General features: G+C 49.0%; 1 protein-coding gene across 2 annotated transcripts in view; it reads right to left on the bottom strand.

The window, feature by feature from the left end:
- Positions 1 to 6766: 6766 nt before the first annotated feature.
- The window catches only part of ZNF541 (zinc finger protein 541), a 29698-nt gene continuing 16827 nt past the window's right edge, over positions 6767 to 19637 (bottom strand). For both annotated transcript variants that reach the window (XM_010351012.3, XM_074386132.1), the window contains 8 exons: positions 17720 to 17783; positions 16975 to 17117; positions 16469 to 16572; positions 13951 to 14026; positions 13324 to 13412; positions 7954 to 8094; positions 7567 to 7748; positions 6767 to 7447 (listed from right to left, as the gene is read on the bottom strand). In XM_010351012.3, coding sequence (XP_010349314.3) covers positions 7294 to 7447; positions 7567 to 7748; positions 7954 to 8094; positions 13324 to 13412; positions 13951 to 14026; positions 16469 to 16572; positions 16975 to 17117; positions 17720 to 17783 — 953 coding nt within the window. In that variant the 3' untranslated portion in view covers positions 6767 to 7293. The remainder of the gene's footprint in view (positions 7448 to 7566; positions 7749 to 7953; positions 8095 to 13323; positions 13413 to 13950; positions 14027 to 16468; positions 16573 to 16974; positions 17118 to 17719; positions 17784 to 19637) is intronic.

Genomic DNA, 19637 nt, shown 5'->3' with positions numbered 1-19637 from the left:
TGCACTCAGGCTTGGTAGATAGAGTGAGACTCCGTCTCACACACACACAAAGAAAAGGCTGTTTACTTCCGCGATCTTCCAATCTAAGCATTAAAAAAAAAAAAAAAAAAAAAACACTAGACAAATTCCAGTTGAGCCACATCCTCCAAAATACCTGCATAGTACTCCTCAAAACTGTTGGTGGGCGCTCTGTGTCACACTTATAATCCCAGTACTTTGGGAGGCCAAGGCGGGATGATCACTTGAGGCCAGGAGTTTGAAACCAGCCGATCCAACATGGGGAAACCCTGTCTCCACTGAAAATACACAAAACTTGGCCGGGCGTAGTGGTGTCTGCACGTAATCCCAGCTACTTGGGAGGCTGAGGCAGGATGATTGCTCGTACCTGGGAGGTGGTTGCAATGAGGGGAGATCACCTCACTGCACTCCAGCCTGGGCGACAAGAATGAGACTCTGTCTCAAACAAGTGAACAAACCTGTCAAGTCATCAAAACAAGGAAAGTCTGAGAAACCGTCACAGCCAAGAAGACGTGAATACTAAATGTAATGTCTTTGCTTGGGTGGGATCTTGGAACAGAAGGGCATTGGGTTAAAATACCAGCCAGGCGTAGTGGCTCACGCCTGTAATCCCAGCAGTTTGGGAGGCCTAGGCGGGTGGATCACCTGAGATCGGAAGTTCAAGACCAGCCTGGCCAACATGACGAAACCCTGTACTAAAAATACAAAAATTAGCCGGTTGTGGTGGCGGGTGCCTGTAGTTCCAGGTGCTCGGGAGGCTGAGGCAGAAGAATCGCTTGAACCTGGGAGGCGGAGTTTGCAGTGAGCTACGGATTTGCACTATGACTTGGGCGACAGTGAGACTCTGTCTCAAAAAAAAAAAAAAAAAGAAAAAAAGACTAAGGAAATCTAAATAAAGCATGGTATTTAGTTAATGATATTGTGCCATATTGGTTCACTAATTGTCATAAATGTACCATTCTAATATAAGATGTAATCATAGGGGAAACTGGGGTATATGAGATTTTTTTTTTTTTTTTTGCTGTTTTTGCAATTTTTCTACAGATCTAAAACTATTCTAAACATCTTCTTTAAATAAAACAGGTTTCAAGGCTGTACCCACAATGGTTCCAATTCTGAGTCTCTGGTGGGTCACAGAATTTTTTTTTTTTTTTTTTTTTTTTTTTTTTTTTTTTGAGATGGAGTTTTGCTCTTGTTGCCCAGGCTGGAGTGCAATGGCATGATCTCAGCTCATCACAACCTCTGCCTCCGCCTCCCAGGTTTAAGCAATTCTCCTGCCTCAGCCTCCCGAGTAGCTGGGACTACAGGCATGTGCCACCAAGCCTGGCTAATTTTTGTATTTTTAGTAGAGGCGGGGTTTCACCATGTTGACCAGGATGGTCTTTATCTCTTGACCTCATGATCCATCCGCCTTGGCCTTTCAAAGTGCTGGGATTACAGGTGTGAGCCACTGAGCCCAGCCTTGAAATCTGCATTAAAAAACAAAGACAAAAAACAGAACACCATATAATTAGGATGCTGTCAGATCTGGTGGCTCACACCTGTAATCCCAGTACTTTGGGAGACCGAGGCAGGAGGACCGCTTGAGCCTAGGAATTATAGACCAGCCTGGGCAACAAAGGAAGACCCCATCTCTACAAAATTAAAAAATTTTAAATAAGCTGGGTGTGATGGCATGCACCCAGCTCCTTGGAAGGCCGAGGTGGGAGAGGACTGTTGGACCCCAGGAGTTCGAGGCTGCAGTGAGCTATGATTGCGCCACTTCACTCCAACCTGGGCGACAGAGCAAGCCCCTGTCTCATCTCAAAAAAAAAAAAAAAAGGTAAAATTAGGATGCAGATAATTCGGGGACCACAGTTTGAGAAACCGCTATTATCTAGGGGCTGGCTGAGTGGAGCAAGGCATAGGAAGCCTTCACCCAGCTCCCTTCATACATGAATGGGCTTGCCCAGACCACCCTCTTGTGGTCGCCCCTGTATGCTGACCACAGAGCAGGTGCGGGTGAGCCTGGATTACCACAAGCAGTTTCGGTTCTGTGTCTATCAAAGCAGCACTATGTAAAAGCTTCTGTTTAAGCTGTTCCATTTCAGGGTAATTTGTCATGCAGCAAGAGATAAGTAATATACCCCTCAGTCTTTTCAACCCGAAGCTTTCATTCCCAGAGCTCATCGGATTTATTTAGGATGGGATCCAAACAATATTAGCAATCACATGAGAGCTTGTTAACTAGTAGCCGTTCAGTTCTTATGGTGCACCTTGCCAAGTACTTAATTTACATTTTATTTGATTTATTTTTATGTATTTTTTAATTTTGAGATGGAGCCTCACTCTGCTGCCCAGGCTGGAGTGCAGTGGTGCAATCTCTGCTCACTGCAACCTCCACCTCCAGATTCAAGCAATTCTTGTGCCTCAGCCACCCAAGTAGGTGGGATTGCAGGCATGTAAAACCACACCTGGATAATTTTTGTATTTTGTATTTTGAGTAGAGATGGGGTTTCACCGTGTTGGCCATGCTGGTCTTGAGCTCCTGACCTCAAGTGATCTGCCCACCTCAGCCTTCTAAAGTGCTGGGATTACAGGAATGAGCCACCACACCCAGCCATAATTTACATTTTATTTAAGTGATAGGTGGCAGGGGTTAAGTGTGGAAAGCAAAAAGTTCCTCTTCAAAGTTTCCCTTCTTATTAAAGAATAAATAAATGTTAGAAATAATAGTTTCTTTTAAAGATTAACTTCCTTCAAAGCCTTCTTGTTTTTTTTGTTTGTTTTTGCTGATAAGTCTTTGTTAAGCCCTATCCTATGTAGCTGTTAGATATAAGGGAATAGGCCGGGCGCGGTGGCTCAAGCCTGTAATCCCAGCACTTTGGGAGGCCGAGGCAGGCGGATCACGAGGTCAAGAGATCGAGACCATCCTGGTCAACATGGTGAAACCCCGTCTCTACTAAAAATACAAAAAATTAGCTGGGCATGGTGGCGCGTGCCTGTAATCCCAGCTACTCAGGAGGCTGAGGCAGGAGAATTGCCTGAACCCAGGAGGCAGAGGTTGCGGTGAGCCGAGATCGCGCCATTGCACTCCAGCCTGGGTAACAAGAGCGAAACTCCGTCTCAAAAAAAAAAAAAAAAAAAGATATAAGGGAATAAGTGTTAGATATAAGGGAATAAGTACATTCTATGTCCTTGTACTTTAACTAGGATATTTGTTCTGGACATGTGCAGGCATGTCCCAGCTCTCAGCATATGCCCTTTCCTTATTTAGAAACATTATCACTTTTCTAAGTCCTTTTGGAAGTAACTTCCTCTTTCCCCTTTGTTCTCTATGGCCTTTATCTATTTAGGAAAGTTTAAGTTGTTAGCCAATCGGGTTTAGCTTAGACTGTTAGGAGATGGGACATAGCAGTAAGGACCCAATGTGTAAAGGATAAATATTCCCACAGTTCTTTGTTCAATGTGCTCTCATGGCAAGATTGCTGATGGGCAGTACCCTTTCTGCAGAAAGTAAAATTGCCTTGCTGAGAAAACTTTTTGTCTGAATGCTCATTTCTCCTTGTGGCACCAAGGAACAAGCTTCTTGTTTCTAACATTGAGGAAGGGCAATTTTCATCCCATTTTATACATTGAGAAAACTGAGGCTCCCACAGGAGAAAGTGATTCATGGTAGGTTACAAGGAGGTAAGAGGAGCCAGTCTGGAATTCGGGTTCATCTGATGCCTGAGCCCTTTCCCTTAACTGCAGTGCTCCAACTGCTTCAAACTCAGTGTCCACCTCTCTCTCAATCTCTCTCAATCTTTCAGCCTTAGCTGATAGGTGGGCCCTCTGTGAAACCCTCTGACCCCGCCATCTACTTCCTCAGCCCCTCAGAACACAGCACTCCCTATCACAGGCACGATCACACCCTGATGCAACCAATCCCCTGCAATCAATTCCCCATCTGAGCCAATGCCATTGACTCAGCTGCTCAGGCTCAAACTCGCCCTGCCAGCCTCCATCTGTCCTTTCCTTGACCACCTCCCCACAATGGGTGAGCCGTTGATAAGTCTGTGACCCGGGTTGGAGTGCAATGCTGTGATCTTCGCTCACTGCAACCTCCGCCTCCCAGGTTCAAGTGATTCTCCTGCCTCAGCCTCCCAATTAACTGGGACTACAGGTGCACACCATCACACCTGGATAATTTTTTTGTATTTTTAGTAGAGATGGAGCTTCACCATCTTGGCGAGGCTGGTCTCAAACTCCTGACCTCAAGTGCTCCACCCACCTTGGCCTCTCAAAGTGCTAGGATTACAGGTGTGAGCCACTGTGGAGTCTACCTTTTTTTTTTTTTTTTTGAGATAGAGTCTCGCTCTGTCTAGCAGGCTGGAGTGTAGTGGTGGAATCTCAGCTCACTGCAACCTCCACCTCCTGGGTTCAAGCAATTCTCCTACCGTAGCCTCCCAAGTCGCTGGTATTATAGTTGCATGCCACCATACCGAGATAATTTATGTATTTTTAGTAGAGATGGGTTTCGCCATGTTGGCCAGGTTGGTCTCAAACCCCTAACCTCAGGTGATCCACTCACCTTGGCCTCCCAAAGTGGTGGGATTACAGGCATGAACCACTGCACCTGGCCTACATATATTTTTATTTATTTATTTATTTATTTATTTTTGAGACAGAGGCTCACTCTGTCACCCAGGCTGAAGTGCAGTGGTGTGATCTTGGCTCACTGCAACCTCTGCCTCCTGAGATCAAGGGATTCTCCTGCCTTAGCCTCCTGAGTAGCTGACAATACAGGCATTTGCCACCACAACCAGCTAATGTTTGTATCATTATGGGAGGCGAAGCTTCATCATACTGGCCAGGCTGGTCTGGAACTCTGAACCTCAGGTGATCTGCCCACCTCAGCCTCCCAAAGTGCTGGGATTACAGCCTACACACACATACATACAAACATACACACACACAGATATATACATACAGATATATATATATATATATATATATATATATATATATATATATATAATTTTTTTTTTTTTTTTTAGACGGAGTTTCGCTCTTATTACCCAGGCTGGAGTGCAATGGCGTGATCTCAGCTCACCGCAACCTCTACCTCCTGGGTTCAGGCAATTCTCCTGCCTCAGCCTCCTGAGTAGCTGGGACTACAGACAAGAACCACCATGCCCAGCTAATTTTTTGTATTTTTAGTAGAGACAGGGTTTCACCATGTTGGCCAGGATGGTCTCGATCTCTTGACCTCAGGATCCACCCGCCTTGGCCTCCCAAAGTGCTGGGATTACAGGCTTGAGCCACCGCGCCCGGCCAAGCCTACATATATTTTTAAATAGAGATGGGGTCTCACTATGTTGCCCAAGCTAGTCTCAAACTCCTGGGCTCACACAGTCCTCCCTCCTCACCCTCCCAAACTGCTGGGACTTCAGGTGTGAGTCATCATACCTAGCCTGTTGAGTGTTTATTGGCCTTTTTTTTTTCTTTGAGATAGGGTCTTGCTGTGTCACCCAGGCTGGAAATGGAGTGCAATGCCATTATCTCGGCTCACTGCAACCTCCAACTTCCAAATTCAAGCCATTCTTATGCCTCAGCCTCCTGAGTAGCTGGGACTACAAGCGCCCACCACCACACCTGGCTAATTTTTGTATTTTTAGTAGACATGGGGTTTCACCATGTTGGCCAGGCTAGTTTTGAACTCCTTATCTCAAATGATATGCCTTCCTACGCCTCCCAAAGTGCTGGAATAACGGTCGTGAGCCACTGTGCCCAGCCACGGAGGTGTGTCTTGAGTGGTCTGGGCTAACTGTGGTCATTTCCCTTCTCACTGCCAGGGATCAGTTTAGAAGCCAACACAGGCTCAGTGAGACATATGGGCATCTGCTGGCAGTGGTTAGTTTTCCTCACTCACTCTTAAAAAGGGAGGCTGGGAGGTGGGCTGGTTTCTCTTCCCTGCCCCTGCCATCCTGTGCAGGTCTGGATTTTGGTTCCAGGCTATTCTCACCTCTGCTGGAGCCTCGGTTCTGACATTGCCCCAGCAGTAGTCCCTGATTTCAAGGTTGAGCCACTGGGACCACCAAACTCCATGACGTTTTTGTTTTTGTTTTTGTTTTTGTTTTTGAGATGGAGTTTCGCTCATTACCCAGGCTGGAGTGCAATGGCGCGATCTCGGCTCACCGCAACCTCCGCCTCCTAGGTTCAGGTGACTCTCCTGCCTCAGCCTCCTGAGTAGCTGGGATTACAGGCACGAGCCACCATGCCCAGCTAATTTTTTGTATTTTTAGTAGAGACGGGGTTTCGCCATGTTGACCAGGATGGTCTCGATCTCTCAACCTCGTGATCCACCTGCCTCGGCCTCCCAAAGTGCTGGGATTACAGACTTGAGCCACCACGCCCGGCTCCATGACTGTTTAAACCAACACCAACTCTTCTGTTACTTAAGGTCAAAAGCATTTCCAGTATCTCGACCTAAAAATCACCTTGTGTTTGCTGATTATTCCTGCTACCTTCCCACTCCTGCAAAGGAGGGTCCGTGAGGAAAGGGGTCTCTCTTGTTTCCCTATCCCTGTTGCATGGTTTGGCATTCTACAGCAGGTGCTTTGTAGGTGTTTGCCAAATGAATGTCCAAATTAACATGCCCATCTTCTCCCTGAGGCCCCTAGTCCCCAGGGCAGGCTGCAGCTGACTCACCTCCTGGCCTTAGCACCTGGCGCGGCCCCTAAGCCTCTACCGGATCAACAGGCAGGGAAGTCAAAGACAGCGGCTCAAGAACCCAATTTAATCAGATTTGCAAGTAGACACGTACAAAAAACTCCAAACAATGCACAAGTCACCGCAAGACTAGGGACCGAATCCGGAAGGCAGAGCCCCCGCCCCGGGGAGGGCCCAGCTTGTTGGCGATCTCAAGGTTTTTTCCCACTGATTCTCTACTTCTTGGCCTTATCTAACACATGAAACCAAACCCCACAACTGAGGCTAAGATTTAAGAGCTACCCAGAGCTAACTTTTCGCCTCCCCAAGCCTCCCTGCTCTAGAAGTGGAAGGGAAAGAAGGGGAGAGTGTGAACCTAAGGAGAGTGGAGCCTCGGGTGCCACTGGACAGGGGCTGTAGAGCTGTCCGATGACTGGGCTCCTCTTGCCTACCTGTGGTTGAATGCCTGCCATGTTTGCAGGCAGGTTAGCCAACGGGGGACGGGGAGGGTGGGGGAGGCGGGGGGGGGGCCCAAACACCCCGAGAGCCCGAAGGGAGGAGGGGCAGCACCGGAGGTCCCGTTCGGACTTGCTCCCACAGGAATCACCACTGCAGGGGCCCGATGTCAGCCCCCAGCTCCTCCTCCTTCAGCTGGAAGGGCTTCACCGGCCACTTCACCCTGACCATGGGCTCCACGTGGTCCTGAAGGCGGTGCCGCTTCATGTGGGCATTTCGACTCTTGATCTTGTCAAACACCCTGAGGAGTCACCAGAGGACTTGGGGTCAGAGCAAGGAGGGAGGTGGGTCACCCAGAAGAAAGGATCACAGGGGTGAGGCCGGGAGCCCTGGGAACATCTCCAGGAGAAAGCCGGGTACCTTTCACACTCTCTGCATGGAAAAATGCCCTGGCTCTCCGCGCTTCCCGATGGCTCGGGGGTCCGCCTGGGGCCTGCGTTTGGGCTGCAGCTGAGGATGGACTCCCTCCTGTAACTCTTGGTCTTTATCTTTAACTCGGGAGTTGGATGGTGGCTGGGTCTCTCCCGAGGGCTGCATGGGACCTGCAGAGGAAGCAAGAGTGACATAAGGGTGCTGACCTGTCCCACTGTAAGGGAGACACAGAGGTGAGGGCACACGTGTCTCATGCAAGGAAGCACTACCGTCAGAAGCACCCCCGCCCTCTGACCCCACCCTCCAACCCAAGGGGCAGCGGGCACAGGCACTGGGAGGAGAGACAAGCTCCTGCCCCTGCCCCGGTTCCTCCACCTTTTCCTCTGTCCTGTCCACCTCCTCCGGCTCTCTCTTGACCCTCTTTTCTAGCCCTGGGGCTCGGCCACAGTCAAACTTGATCATTTTTTTCCAGATGTAATAATACTCCACGCACTGAGCTACCGTCTTTGTCTGGATCTGGTGAAAGAAAACAGAAGCAGGTTGTGGCCGTGCCATGCGGGTCCCGGGAGTGTGACCTCACCACTGGGCCGGCTTCGGAAGTGCCTCTTCCTTTGGCTTGGCGTCTCCACTCACCACAGAGGCAGAGGACCATAAAGTCCTTCCTGGGGACAAGGGGGTTCAAAGTGGAGCCACACAGTAGCCACCAGCACCTAAGCCTGCACACTCTGAGCAGCCATTCCAGTCCAGGAATTGTTTTTCTTTTCTTTTCTTTTCTTTTTTTTTTTTTTTGAGACGGAGTCTCGCTCTGTCACCCAGACTAGAGTGCAGTGGCGCAATCATGGCTCACTGCAACCTCCACCTCCCGGGTTCAAGCGATTCTCCTGCCTCAGCCTCCTGGGCAGCTGGAATTACCGGTGCCCGTCGCCATGTCCAGCTGTTTTGTATTTTTAGTAGAGACAGGGTTTTGCCATGTTGGTTAGGCTGGTCTTGAACTCCTGACCTGTGATCCGCCCACCTCAGCCTCCCAAAGTGCTAGGATTACAGGCGTCAGTCACCACACCCAGCCCAACCCAGAATTCCTTCCTACAGGAAGATGTGCAGATGTCCCTCCAGGGATGCTAACTGCGACATCATGCTAATAAACGGAATGCCCTCTGCAGGCAGAGTACCACATAGCCATTGCAACAGCTAGGCAGAGCCTCTAAAGTCTTGGCAGGAAGTGACCCACTCTGGAAGAAGGGGAGGTTTTGAGTGCACCACATGAACCTAGGGCATCATTTTCCCTTTCCTCCCCTAAGAAAGGATCCCACTAAAAATAACTTCTGTAAAAACAAAAGGGAGCCTGGGCTTGGTGGCTCATGCCTGTAATCCCAGCACCTTAAGAGGCTGAGGCAGGAGGATCACTTGAGGTCGGGAGTTCAAGATCAGCCTGGACAACATAGCCAAACCCCATCTCTACAAAAATTTTTAAACATTAGCCAGGCATGGTGGTGTATCCCTGGGGTCCCAGCTACTTAAGAGGCTGAAGCAAGAGGATCGCGTGGGCCAGGACTTCAAGGCTGCAGTAAGCCTTTTTTTTTTTTTTTTTTTTTTTGGAGACAGTCTCGTTCTGTTGCCCAGGCTGGAGTGCAGTGGCATGATCTCGGCTCACTGCAACCTCCGCCTCCCAGGTTCAAGTGATTCTCCCGCCTCAGCCTCCTGAGTAGCTGGGATTACATGTACCCACCATCATATCCAGTTAATTATTTTTGTAATTTTGTAGGGATGGGGTTTCAGCATGTTGGTCAGGCTGGTCTTGAACTCCTGACCTCAGGTGATCTGCCAGCCTCGACCTCCCAAAGTGCTGGGATTACAGGCGTGAGCCACTGTGCCCTGCCGTCAGTGAGTTATGATTGCGTCACAGCACTCTAGAGTCAGTGTCTCTTAAAGGAAAAAAAAAAGGAAAAGTGTAATTGCTCTAGGAAGAAAATTTCTCAGGAAATTAAACTGCCCATTGAGCTGACTCCAGAGAATACATTCTCCACCCAAATGTTTTTCAGCTACTTTGTGAGTATTCACAAATGAGGAGTCAAAACAGCACAAACTCTACCTAAGAAACATCACTAAGTTCAAAAAAAAAGTTGGACTTCTGCTTCGGAACAAGATGAAGCAACAGGAACCAGATTCATGCTCCTGTCAAAACAATGAAATGCAGAGTCAAAATATCAACCATGTTTGGCAAGACACCAGGCATCATTCAACAGAGGACAGCGAGCCCCAACGGGAAGCAAGCTGCCACTTTCCCGGCTTACCAGCTTGCGTTTCCAGGCCACTGACTAGACGGGGGTGGGGGACAATTTAGGCAGAACCCAGCAGGACTTAGGGAGTTGAGGTGAAGCACAGTGCCCCCGAGAACACAGCAGTAGGACAGAGGATGGGAGAGGAGAGAGCTGCCCAGAGAACATTCCAGTGATGGGGAGTGAATTTCCCCCAAGCACTCAGCCAAGGGTTCAGCCAAGGACTGCCCAACACATGCATGGGAAGAGACCAGCCAAAGCTGGGTAAAGAGCCATCCAAAAGGATGACAGGGACAAGTGCCTGCTGCTCCTCCAGGGCCAGGAATAGTGCCCATTCCCACAGCCACAGTGGGAAACTTCAGGGTTCGGGGGCACTGGGTGGGGTAGAGACACAGCCTTGCCTCAGGAATGAGAAATAATCAGCCTTGGAGAAGAGCTATGCTGGTCCCACCTAAAAAATCTAAAAGTAACTGTGTTCCAGAACAAAACTCAATAATATTTATAAGACTGCAAAAATATCCAGCTTCCAACAGCTAAAATTCACAATGCCTGCGATCTGGTGAAAAAAGAAGCAGGATAATATGGCACATCAGGAGGAGAAACACAAATCCATCAAAGTCAATCTACCACAGACACAGATGTTAGAATGAGCAGGGAAGAACATGAAAGGTTACCATAACTGTTTAATATATGTTCAGAGAGTTATACCAGAGGCCAGGCATGGTGGCTCACACTTGTAATCCCAGCCCTTTGGGAGGCCGAGGTGAGAGGATCGCCTGAGGTCAGGAGTTTGGGACCAGCCTGGCCAACATGGTGAAACCCCGTCTCTACTAAAATACAAAAAAATTAGCTGGGTGTGGCGGGTGCCTGGACTGAGGACACCAAAGTAGGAGAATCGCTACTCAGGACGCTGAGGCAGGAGAATCACTTGAGCCTAGGAGGCAGAGGTTGCAGTGAGCCGAGATCGTGCCACTGCACTACAGACTGGGCAACAGAGTGAGACTTCGTATCAAAAAAAAAAAAAAAAAAAAAAAAAAGAGTTATACCAGAGTTAGGTGTGATGGCACACACCTGTAGTCCCACCTACTTGAAGCTGGAGGATCACTTGACCCCAGGAGGTCAAGGGTGCAGTGAACTATGATCATACCCCTGTATTTCAGCTTGGGCAACAGAGATCCTGTATCTTAAAAGATATGAAAACAAATAAACAAAACCCAAACACTGCTAAGAGAAATTAAAGATGACACATAGAGACACAGACCCTGTTCATGGGTCAGAAACTCAGTGTTGTTAAAATGTCAACTCTCCTTGGCTGGGTGCCGTGGCTCATGCCTGTAATCCCAGCACTTCAGGAGGCTGAGGAGGGTGGATCACCTGAGGTCAGGAGTTCGAAACCAGCCTGGCCAACATGGTTGAAACCCTGTCTCTCCTAAAAATACAAAAATTAGCCGGGCATGGTGGCATGCACCTGTAATCCCAGCTACTCAGGAGGCTGAGGCAGGAGAATCACTTTAACCCAAGAGACAGAGGTTGCAGTGAGCAGTGATCGCATCACCGTACTCCAGCCTGGGCAATAGAGAATCCATCTGAAAAAAAAAGAAAAGAAAAGAAAACACAGACACCCCAATAAAAACATCCGCAAGAGATGTGAGCAGACACCTCAGCAAAGGCACAGAGACAGCAAACAGGTCCATGAGAAGAGGCTCAGCATCGCCAGTCATGAAGGAAGCACAATGCGATGCCACTGTCATGAGAATGGCTGCAACTCAAAGGACTGGCCCAAAAATAGAAAAATAAAAAATAAAAAAGGAAAAGGAGTGGGCCTACCCATGGCTAGTGAGGTTGTGGAGCAACCAGAGATCTCGTTTCCTGCCGGTGGGAATGTGAAATGGTACGACGACTTTGGAAAATTGTTTGGCAGTTTCTTAAAAAGTTAAACATCCACCCACTAAATCATTCCATCCTAAGTATTGACTCCTCTAGAAAGCAAAGTACATGTCCATACCAAGACTTGTACCTGAATGTTCACAACGAATTTATTTATAGTCACCCAAACTGGAAACCACTCAAATGTCCACCAACAGGCAAATGATTACATAAACTGTGGTATGTCCATCCAGTGGAATGTTATTCAGCAGTGAAAAGGTGAGATATATCAGTACATGCAACATGGATGACCTCAAAATCATGATGCTGAGTGCAACAAGCTGGAGCAAGCAGAGTCCATACTGTGCTACTACTCCATGTACAGCAAACTCTAGGAAATGAAACAAATTTACAGTGATGGCAGATCAGTGCTGACTGGGGGTAGGGGAGCAGTGAGGAGTGATTACCATGGGGCAGGACGAGATACAGGGCTGAGGGGCATGCTCGTTGTCTTGACTGTGGTGACAGTTCCAGGTCTATCAATATGTCAAAACTTAGCAACTCTTATACTTCAATCATGTGCAATTTTGTGTACATCTAAGTTTTTTTTTTTTTTTTTAAAAGAACAGAAAATAAGCAGCAGGACATTACATGCAGTGAAATCTCATCGTTTTTTTGGTGGGGGAACAGGATCTCATTCCGTCACCCAGGCTGGAGTGCAGTGGCGCAATCTTGGCTCATTGCAGCCTTCGCCTCCCAGGCTGAAGCAATCCTCCCATCTCAGCCTCACAAGTAACTGGGACCATAGGCATAAGTCACCATGCTAGGCTAGTTTTAAATTTTTTTGTAGAGGCAAGGTTTCACTATATTGCCCAGGCAGGTCTTGAACTCCTAGGCTCAAGCAATCCTCCCACCTTGGCCTCCCAAAGTGCTACGATTACAGGTGTGAGTCACCGTGCCTGACCTCATCCTTTTTGTTGAGACCCAGTCTCACTCTGTCTCCCAGGCTGGAGTGCAGTGGCACAATCCCTGCTCACTGCAGCCTCCGCCTCCTGGGTTCAAACGATTCTCCTGCCTCAGCCTCCCAAGCAGCTGGGATTATAGGCACATGTACCACACCTGGCTTATTTCTGTATTTTTAGTAGAGACGGGTTTCACCATATTGGCCAGGCTGGTCTCCAATTCCTGACCTAAGTGATCCTCCTGCCTTGGCCTCCCAAAGTGCTGGGATTACAGGCATAAGCCACCATGGCCAGCTCTTACCTTTTTTAAAGTACATGCATACTTATTTATATAAAATTTGCACAGACAGAAATGCCTGTACGTGCTTGGTCTAATAGGTAACAGAGGCCACCAAGCAGGAGTAGGACCACGGGGAGGGGCACGGGAGACTCTGTTCTGTGCAGGTGATGCAGGCCTTTGCCATTTGCAGCCGTTCACAAGGACAGCTTTTGGACATTGTCAACTGTCTACAGTAAGAGTGCTGCCACAGACAGGTAAAGGTGGAGCCCTCCGACCCTGACTCCGACCAGCCCTGCAGCTCTATCTAGCTGGTCTCAGCTGTGTTGGGCCAGGCCCGGGACACCCACCCACATCACTTTACCGTCTTGTGTATCAAGTAGAAGTCCTTCTTGTGGGCACAGAACGCCTTCTTAAAAAGCCTCTTCTCTATAGGGGTCCAGACGTCTGAACCTATCAAAGAACAAAGCCAACAGCGGGGAGGCCATTTGTCCTGGGACCACAGCCATGGCCAAAATGCAGACCACCTTCCCTTTTATACCCACCATTACTGAGCACCAATTATGTGCCAATCGCATAAAAAACTCAAACAGTTTCCAGAAGACAGGGACCACTACTAGTTCCACTTAATGGATGTGACAACGGAGGCTTCAGTCGCTTGCTAAAGGCAGGTGGGGGCCCCAGGCAGCCTGTCTCCAGGGCTGATGGGTTCAGCCACTGAACTTCAGCCCGTCTCCCCTCCCGCTGGCCTGGATCATTTCCCTTCTGGCTAGGCAGAGTCTGTAAGGAAACCACGGGGACAGGGTGAAGCAGGAGCCCATTAGCAGAACGTGGTGCCCACTGAATTATCCTGACATGGACAGGCCCTCCTGAAAGGCAGGCGGAGGCCTGGAAGAGAACTCCAGCAGGCAGAGGCAAGCTTGCAACAGAGCCGGCTGCTTCACAGGGGTCTCAGCTGGGCCGAACCAGCCCGGCAGCCTTTCCCCATCACCTGTGTAGCGATAGTCAGCGAGCAGGTGCGTCTGCGGCTTGTGGGGCCCTCGGAGCAGGAGAGTCTCCAGGGCGACCTGGAACAAGAGGAGCGGCAGGCTGCCCAGGGCTGGCTGGGGACGAGGACCCCCGGCGTCCTCCCATTCATCTGAAAAACACTTGCAGCTGTCCCTAAAGTCACTGCCCGTCCCAGGGCTCTTCAAAGTGGCCCTGGACAGGCTCCCAGCCTGTGAACTGTCTGTGGGCGCATCAACTGTCACTGTGCACACCACTGAGTGCAGCTGAGGTTCTTTTTGCACAGCAAGCCTATCCTGATGAAGGAGACAGCGTGTGGATTTATTTTGGCATAAGCTCCTTATTCCCTCGGACTGGCATTTTGAGGAGCACGACCCTTACCTAGGGCCCCATTTTATTTTCGTCATAGCACCAGTCATTAGCTAACGATTAAAAACATTATTTTGAATAATTGTTAAAGATGAGGTCTCACCATGTTGTCCAGGTGAGCTCCAATTCCTGGGCTCCTTCAGCCCCTTCCTCGTGAGTAGCCAGGAACACGGGTGGGCACCATTGGACCCAACTAGCTAACACATTTCTTTTTTCTGAGACAGAGTCTTGCTCTGTCACCCAGGCTGGAGTCCAGTGGCACGATCTTGGCTCACTGCAGCCTCTGCCTCCCAGTTTAAGCCATTCTCTTGCCTCAGCCTCCCTAGTAGCTGGGACTGGGACTACAGGCACCTGCCCCCACTCCCTGCTAATTTTTTTTTTTTTAATTGGGACTACAGGCACCTGCCACCACTCCCTGCTAATTTGTTTTTTTTTTAATTGGGACTACAGGCACCTGCCACCACTCCCTGCTAATTTTTTTTTTTTTTTAATTTATAGTAGAAACAGGATTTTACCATGTTGGCCAGCCTGCTCTTGAACTTTCGACCTCAGGTGATCTGCCTGCCTTGGCTTCCCAAAGTGCTGGGATTACAGGCGTGAGCCATGTGCCCAGGCTAGCTAACAATTTTTAACACTAGATTTCCTTTTGACTTTCCTAAAATGTAAGCCCCACGAGAACAGGGATTTTATCTTGATCATTAGTGTAAACCATCATTGCAGGGTTTGAATAATTTGTGGGGCCCAGTGCAAAATGAAGACACAGGGCTCCTTGTTTAAAACCTATTCCTCGCCTGTCACACAACGCACATTCGTGCGGAACCTGGCGCTAAACCATTCGCAGGCGATCTGCTTCTGGGTTGGGGTTTCATATGCAGCAGAGCAGCTCCCTCGCTGCGATCTATCAAAAGTCAGCCCTCGACACGAGAGTTTGTAAAAAAAAATAAAAACAAAAAAATAAAAAATATTAAGATTTTTTTTCTTTTCTTTTTCTTTTTTTTATTGAGATGGAGTCTCACTCTTTCACCCATGTTGGAGTGCAATGGCATGATCTTGGCTCACTGCAACCTCCATTTCCCAGGTTCAAGCAATTCTCCTGCCTCAGCCTCCTGAGTAGCTAGGATTACAGGTGCCCACCACCATGCCTGGCTAATTTTTATTTTATTTATTTATGTATTTTTTTTTTTGAGACAAAGTCTTGCTTTTATCACCCAGGCTGGAGTGCAGTGAATCAAGATTTTGTCATGATCTCCACCTCCCAGGTTCAAGTGATTCTCCTGCCTCAGCCTCCTGAGCAGCTGGGATTACAGGCACACACCACTACACCCAGCTAATTTTTGTATTTTTAGTAGAGACGGGGTTTCACCATGTTGACCAGGATGGTCTCGATCACTTGACCTCGTGATCCGCCTGCCTCAGCCTCCCAAAGTGTTGGGATTACAGGCGTGAGCAGCCACCACATTGGCCAAGAATTTCAAGACAGAGACAACAGAGCATTAAAGCTAGCATAGAGCCCCTCAGCCAGCCTGGCTCCAGTGCCTACAGTACAGTCACCCAGCAGGTACTCAATAAATATGTACTCTGCTGAGGACCTGCTATATGCCAGACACTGCCTCTCAGCTTGGTGAAAAGCAAGACCATGGCATGACTGTTAGCTCTTAGATAACACAGGCTATGTGGCCCTTCCTCTCCCACTCTTCACAGTTAGACTTTTGATTTACTTTCTGACACCCAGAATTGTGAGGAGGGTCTTTGGATGAGGTAGAGCCATTTATGTTGCACCAGAGGTTTGTATATGTGAGTGTTCAATCGAAAGCTAAAGCCCAAGGAATGAAGTAGATGAATGCGGTCCTGAGCTGCTCTCCAGGGCTTCCCTTCTCCAGTGCCCCTGCGATCTCAGAGGAGCCCCTGTACTTGGTTGTTACCCCGGACAAGTAGCTATGAATTGGGCCTGTGTCTTAGCATTCCCCTATAGTCAGTGCATAAGGACCACTGCAATCCCAAAGCCACTGGGGAAGAGGATGGGCGGTTTTCTTCCAGCTTCCATCTGCTCTGAACCCCCAAGCAGATGGCAGGTCGCATGCACCTGGAACCTTGGGCCCCAGGAGAGCAGGGAGGGTCCCCTGGCTGTGCCTCACCTGAACGTCACCCTGGGCCTCATGCAGGCAGTGCAGAGCGAGCTCCAGGTTGGTGCCCCCTCCCGGCATCACGCTGGAGCACGCCACATTGCAGAGCTCGGTCACTGTTTCCAAAAAGGGCATGAGGAAGAGGAGGCACACGGGAGTCAGCAGGTGCCAGGGAGGAACCCTTCCTGACAGACGGCACAGAGAGGGTGCCTTCCCCTTCTCTCTCCTACCTCTCCACCGAGGGCAGGCTGGGGAAAGGGACGGATGAGGAGGAAGAGCAGAACCCTGTCCCCGGCACCCGCTCTGGGTGGCCTGGCCAGCTACCATGTGACAGAAGAGGTAGGGGAGGGAGAAGGCAGCATGGAAGCAACGCTGGCAGAGGGTCAGCTCCCTCCCACACCCAGGGACACTGCTTCTTGTACCCAGCGGTCAGGAGTTCGGGACCCAGGAGGAAAAACTCCCTGGAAATGGAGGGGAAAGAAGGGCCCTTAAGAACTTAGCCTTGAAGCCTCAGCCACCTCTATCCTGTGTCTCTGGGTTGGTCATCATATCTCCCCACGGCTTCCAGACCAGAGAAGCGACATGCTCGTCAATTCCAGCCAGGGATCTCTCCTGGAGTTCCGGGATCTCTGCCTGAAACCGGCTTCCTATATTGATGTGTCTGAAATGAGGCCAGATGCACAGATATGGGAGACGTCCAAATGTGACTGAGGTGGGAAGTGAAATGGAGACGCTCTGGGCGTCCTGCTCTCGGGACACAGCCTGCTCTGTGGAAGCCCTCTGCTGTCTCTCGGGTGCATCAGGTATGTCCTGTCCCCGACAGATGCATGCAGGCTTCTCAAAAACTTCTGCAGGGACACTTCCTCCCTTCCTCTGCTTTCCTCACTGCCACGTTTCTCTCTCAGGTTCAAGGCCAGGGAGTTGCAAGCTGACAGCCGGCATGTGTCTATATCCACACCACAGCCACCCAGCCACATCCCCCAGGCACGCTCACGCCTTGCTCTGTGCCATCACCTATTCTACCCGGAACCCCAAGGCCCAGGGCATTCTGTCCCCATGCACCCAACCATATATATAGCTGAAACTTTAGGAGGAAAATTGGGGATCTTCCTACAGATACTTGGAAAAATCTCCGGCTTCACACCTAGAGAGCCTTTATGGGTAAACCTGAACCCCCCATGGGAAGAAGGAACCCTTGGGAAAATGAACCCTAGAACTCGAGGTGGGGTAAAAAGCAGCTTCACTGCAAAGGACCCAACTTACGGCTCAATGCTGATCTTGGTGTCATCCTTCAACACACAGATGCCAAAAGACCCATCCACTTGATCTAGAAACACAGAGTGAAAAGGCTCAAGAAGACTGACAGCAGGTAACCCACAGGGCCCTCTGCCTGCCTGTGTGGACACAGCTGAAAGCAGCCTCTTTAAGATCCCACGGGAGAGGGTAGCGTTTCTGGAAAAGTAGAGGGAGGAACTCAGCAAACAAATTAACTCATGACAAGTATACGTATATATAAAAACAACAGCTAAAGTCTCTGGAAATTGTCCTAAGGTCATTCAGCACTTGGAGAAATATTCATTTTAAAAGAATCATTCATTTTCAAATATTTAAAAAATATCAACTAGGCCAGGTGCAGTGGCTCACATCTGTAATCCCAGCACTTTGGGGTGCTGAGGTGGGCAGATTGCTTGAGGTCAGGAGTTCAAGACTAGCCTAGCCAATGTGGCAAAATCCCATCTCTACTAAAAATACAAAATTGGTCAGGTATGGTGGCAGATGCCTGTAATCCCAGCTACTTGGGAGGCTGAGGCAGGAGAATCATTTGAACCCAGAAAGCGGAGGTTGCAGTGAGCCAAGATTGTAGCAGTGCCCTCTAGCCTGGGCAACGCAGTGAGATTCCATCTCAAAAAAATAAAAAATAAAAAATAAACTAAATATTGATAAGAACAACAAGAGGCTGCTGCATCTGAGCTGTGACCTGCTCCTTCACCCAGCCAACTCCCAGCTCCGAGGGTTCTAATCCAGGTAGGTACAGCCCAGGCTGCCTCTCCCTCAGCTCCCATGCTTAAAGAAGTAATGGAAGGCATGGGCCGGGCGCGGTGGCTCAAGCCTGTAATCCCAGCACTTTGGGAGGCCGAGGCGGGTGGATCACGAGGTCCAGAGATCAAGACCATCCTGGTCAACATGGTGAAACCCTGTCTCTACTAAAAATACAAAAAACTAGCTGGGCGTGGTGGCGCGTGCCTGTAATCCCAGCTACTTAGGAGGCTGAGACAGGAGAATTGCCTGAACCCAGGAGGCAGAGGTTGCGGTGAGCCGAGATCGCGCCATTGCACTCCAGCCTGGGTAACAAGAGCGAAACTCCGTCTCAAAACAAATAAACGAACAAAAAAAAAAAAAAAAAAAAAAGAAGTAATGGAAGGCATAAGGACAATTTCTCATCATAGACAGAATATCATTAAGATATAGAAATTATTAAAAAGAGAGAACCAAATGGGAATTCTGGGGTTAGAAGGCAAAATATTGGCAAGTGAAGCTGCTGAGGAAAAAAAAGTAAAATAACCAAAATGGGGCTCAATAGGTTTGAGTTGGTAGGAAGAAAACAGTCAGTTAGCTTGAAGTCAGAGCAGTAGAGACTATGGAATCTGAAGAACAAAGAGAAACGGAATGAAGCGAAATAAAGAGAGCCTCAGAGAAATGAGGGATACATTAAGTGCAGCAACTACATGTAACAGGAGTAGCAGATGGAAAGGGGAAAGGCACAGAAAGAAATATCTAAAGAAATAGGCTGGGCACGGTGGCCACGCCTGTAATCCTAGCACTTTGAGAGGCTGAGGCGGACAGATCACCTGATGTCAGGAGTTTGAGACCAGACTGGCCAACATAATGAAACCCCGTCTCTATTAAAAATACAAAAATTAGCCTGGCATGGTGGTGCACTCCTGTAATCCCAGCACCTCAGGAGGCTGAGGTGGGAGGACTGCTTGAACTCAGGAGTTAGAGGCTGCAGTGAGCCAAGATCATGCCACTGTACTCCAGCCTGGGCAACAGAGCGAGACACTGTCTCAAAAACAAAAACAAAAACAACCCTTCAAAATTACCAAAAAACCCCAGAACTTACAAACTACTACTGTGATCAAAACTGTAATACTGGCATAAGGATATGCATACAAATCAATGC

This window comes from Saimiri boliviensis, chromosome 14 (assembly GCF_048565385.1).
Source record: "Saimiri boliviensis isolate mSaiBol1 chromosome 14, mSaiBol1.pri, whole genome shotgun sequence".
Classification (NCBI taxonomy): domain Eukaryota; kingdom Metazoa; phylum Chordata; class Mammalia; order Primates; family Cebidae; genus Saimiri; species Saimiri boliviensis.
The sequence above is the reverse complement of the archived record's forward strand: the minus strand, read 5'-3'. Positions and strand labels throughout refer to the sequence as shown.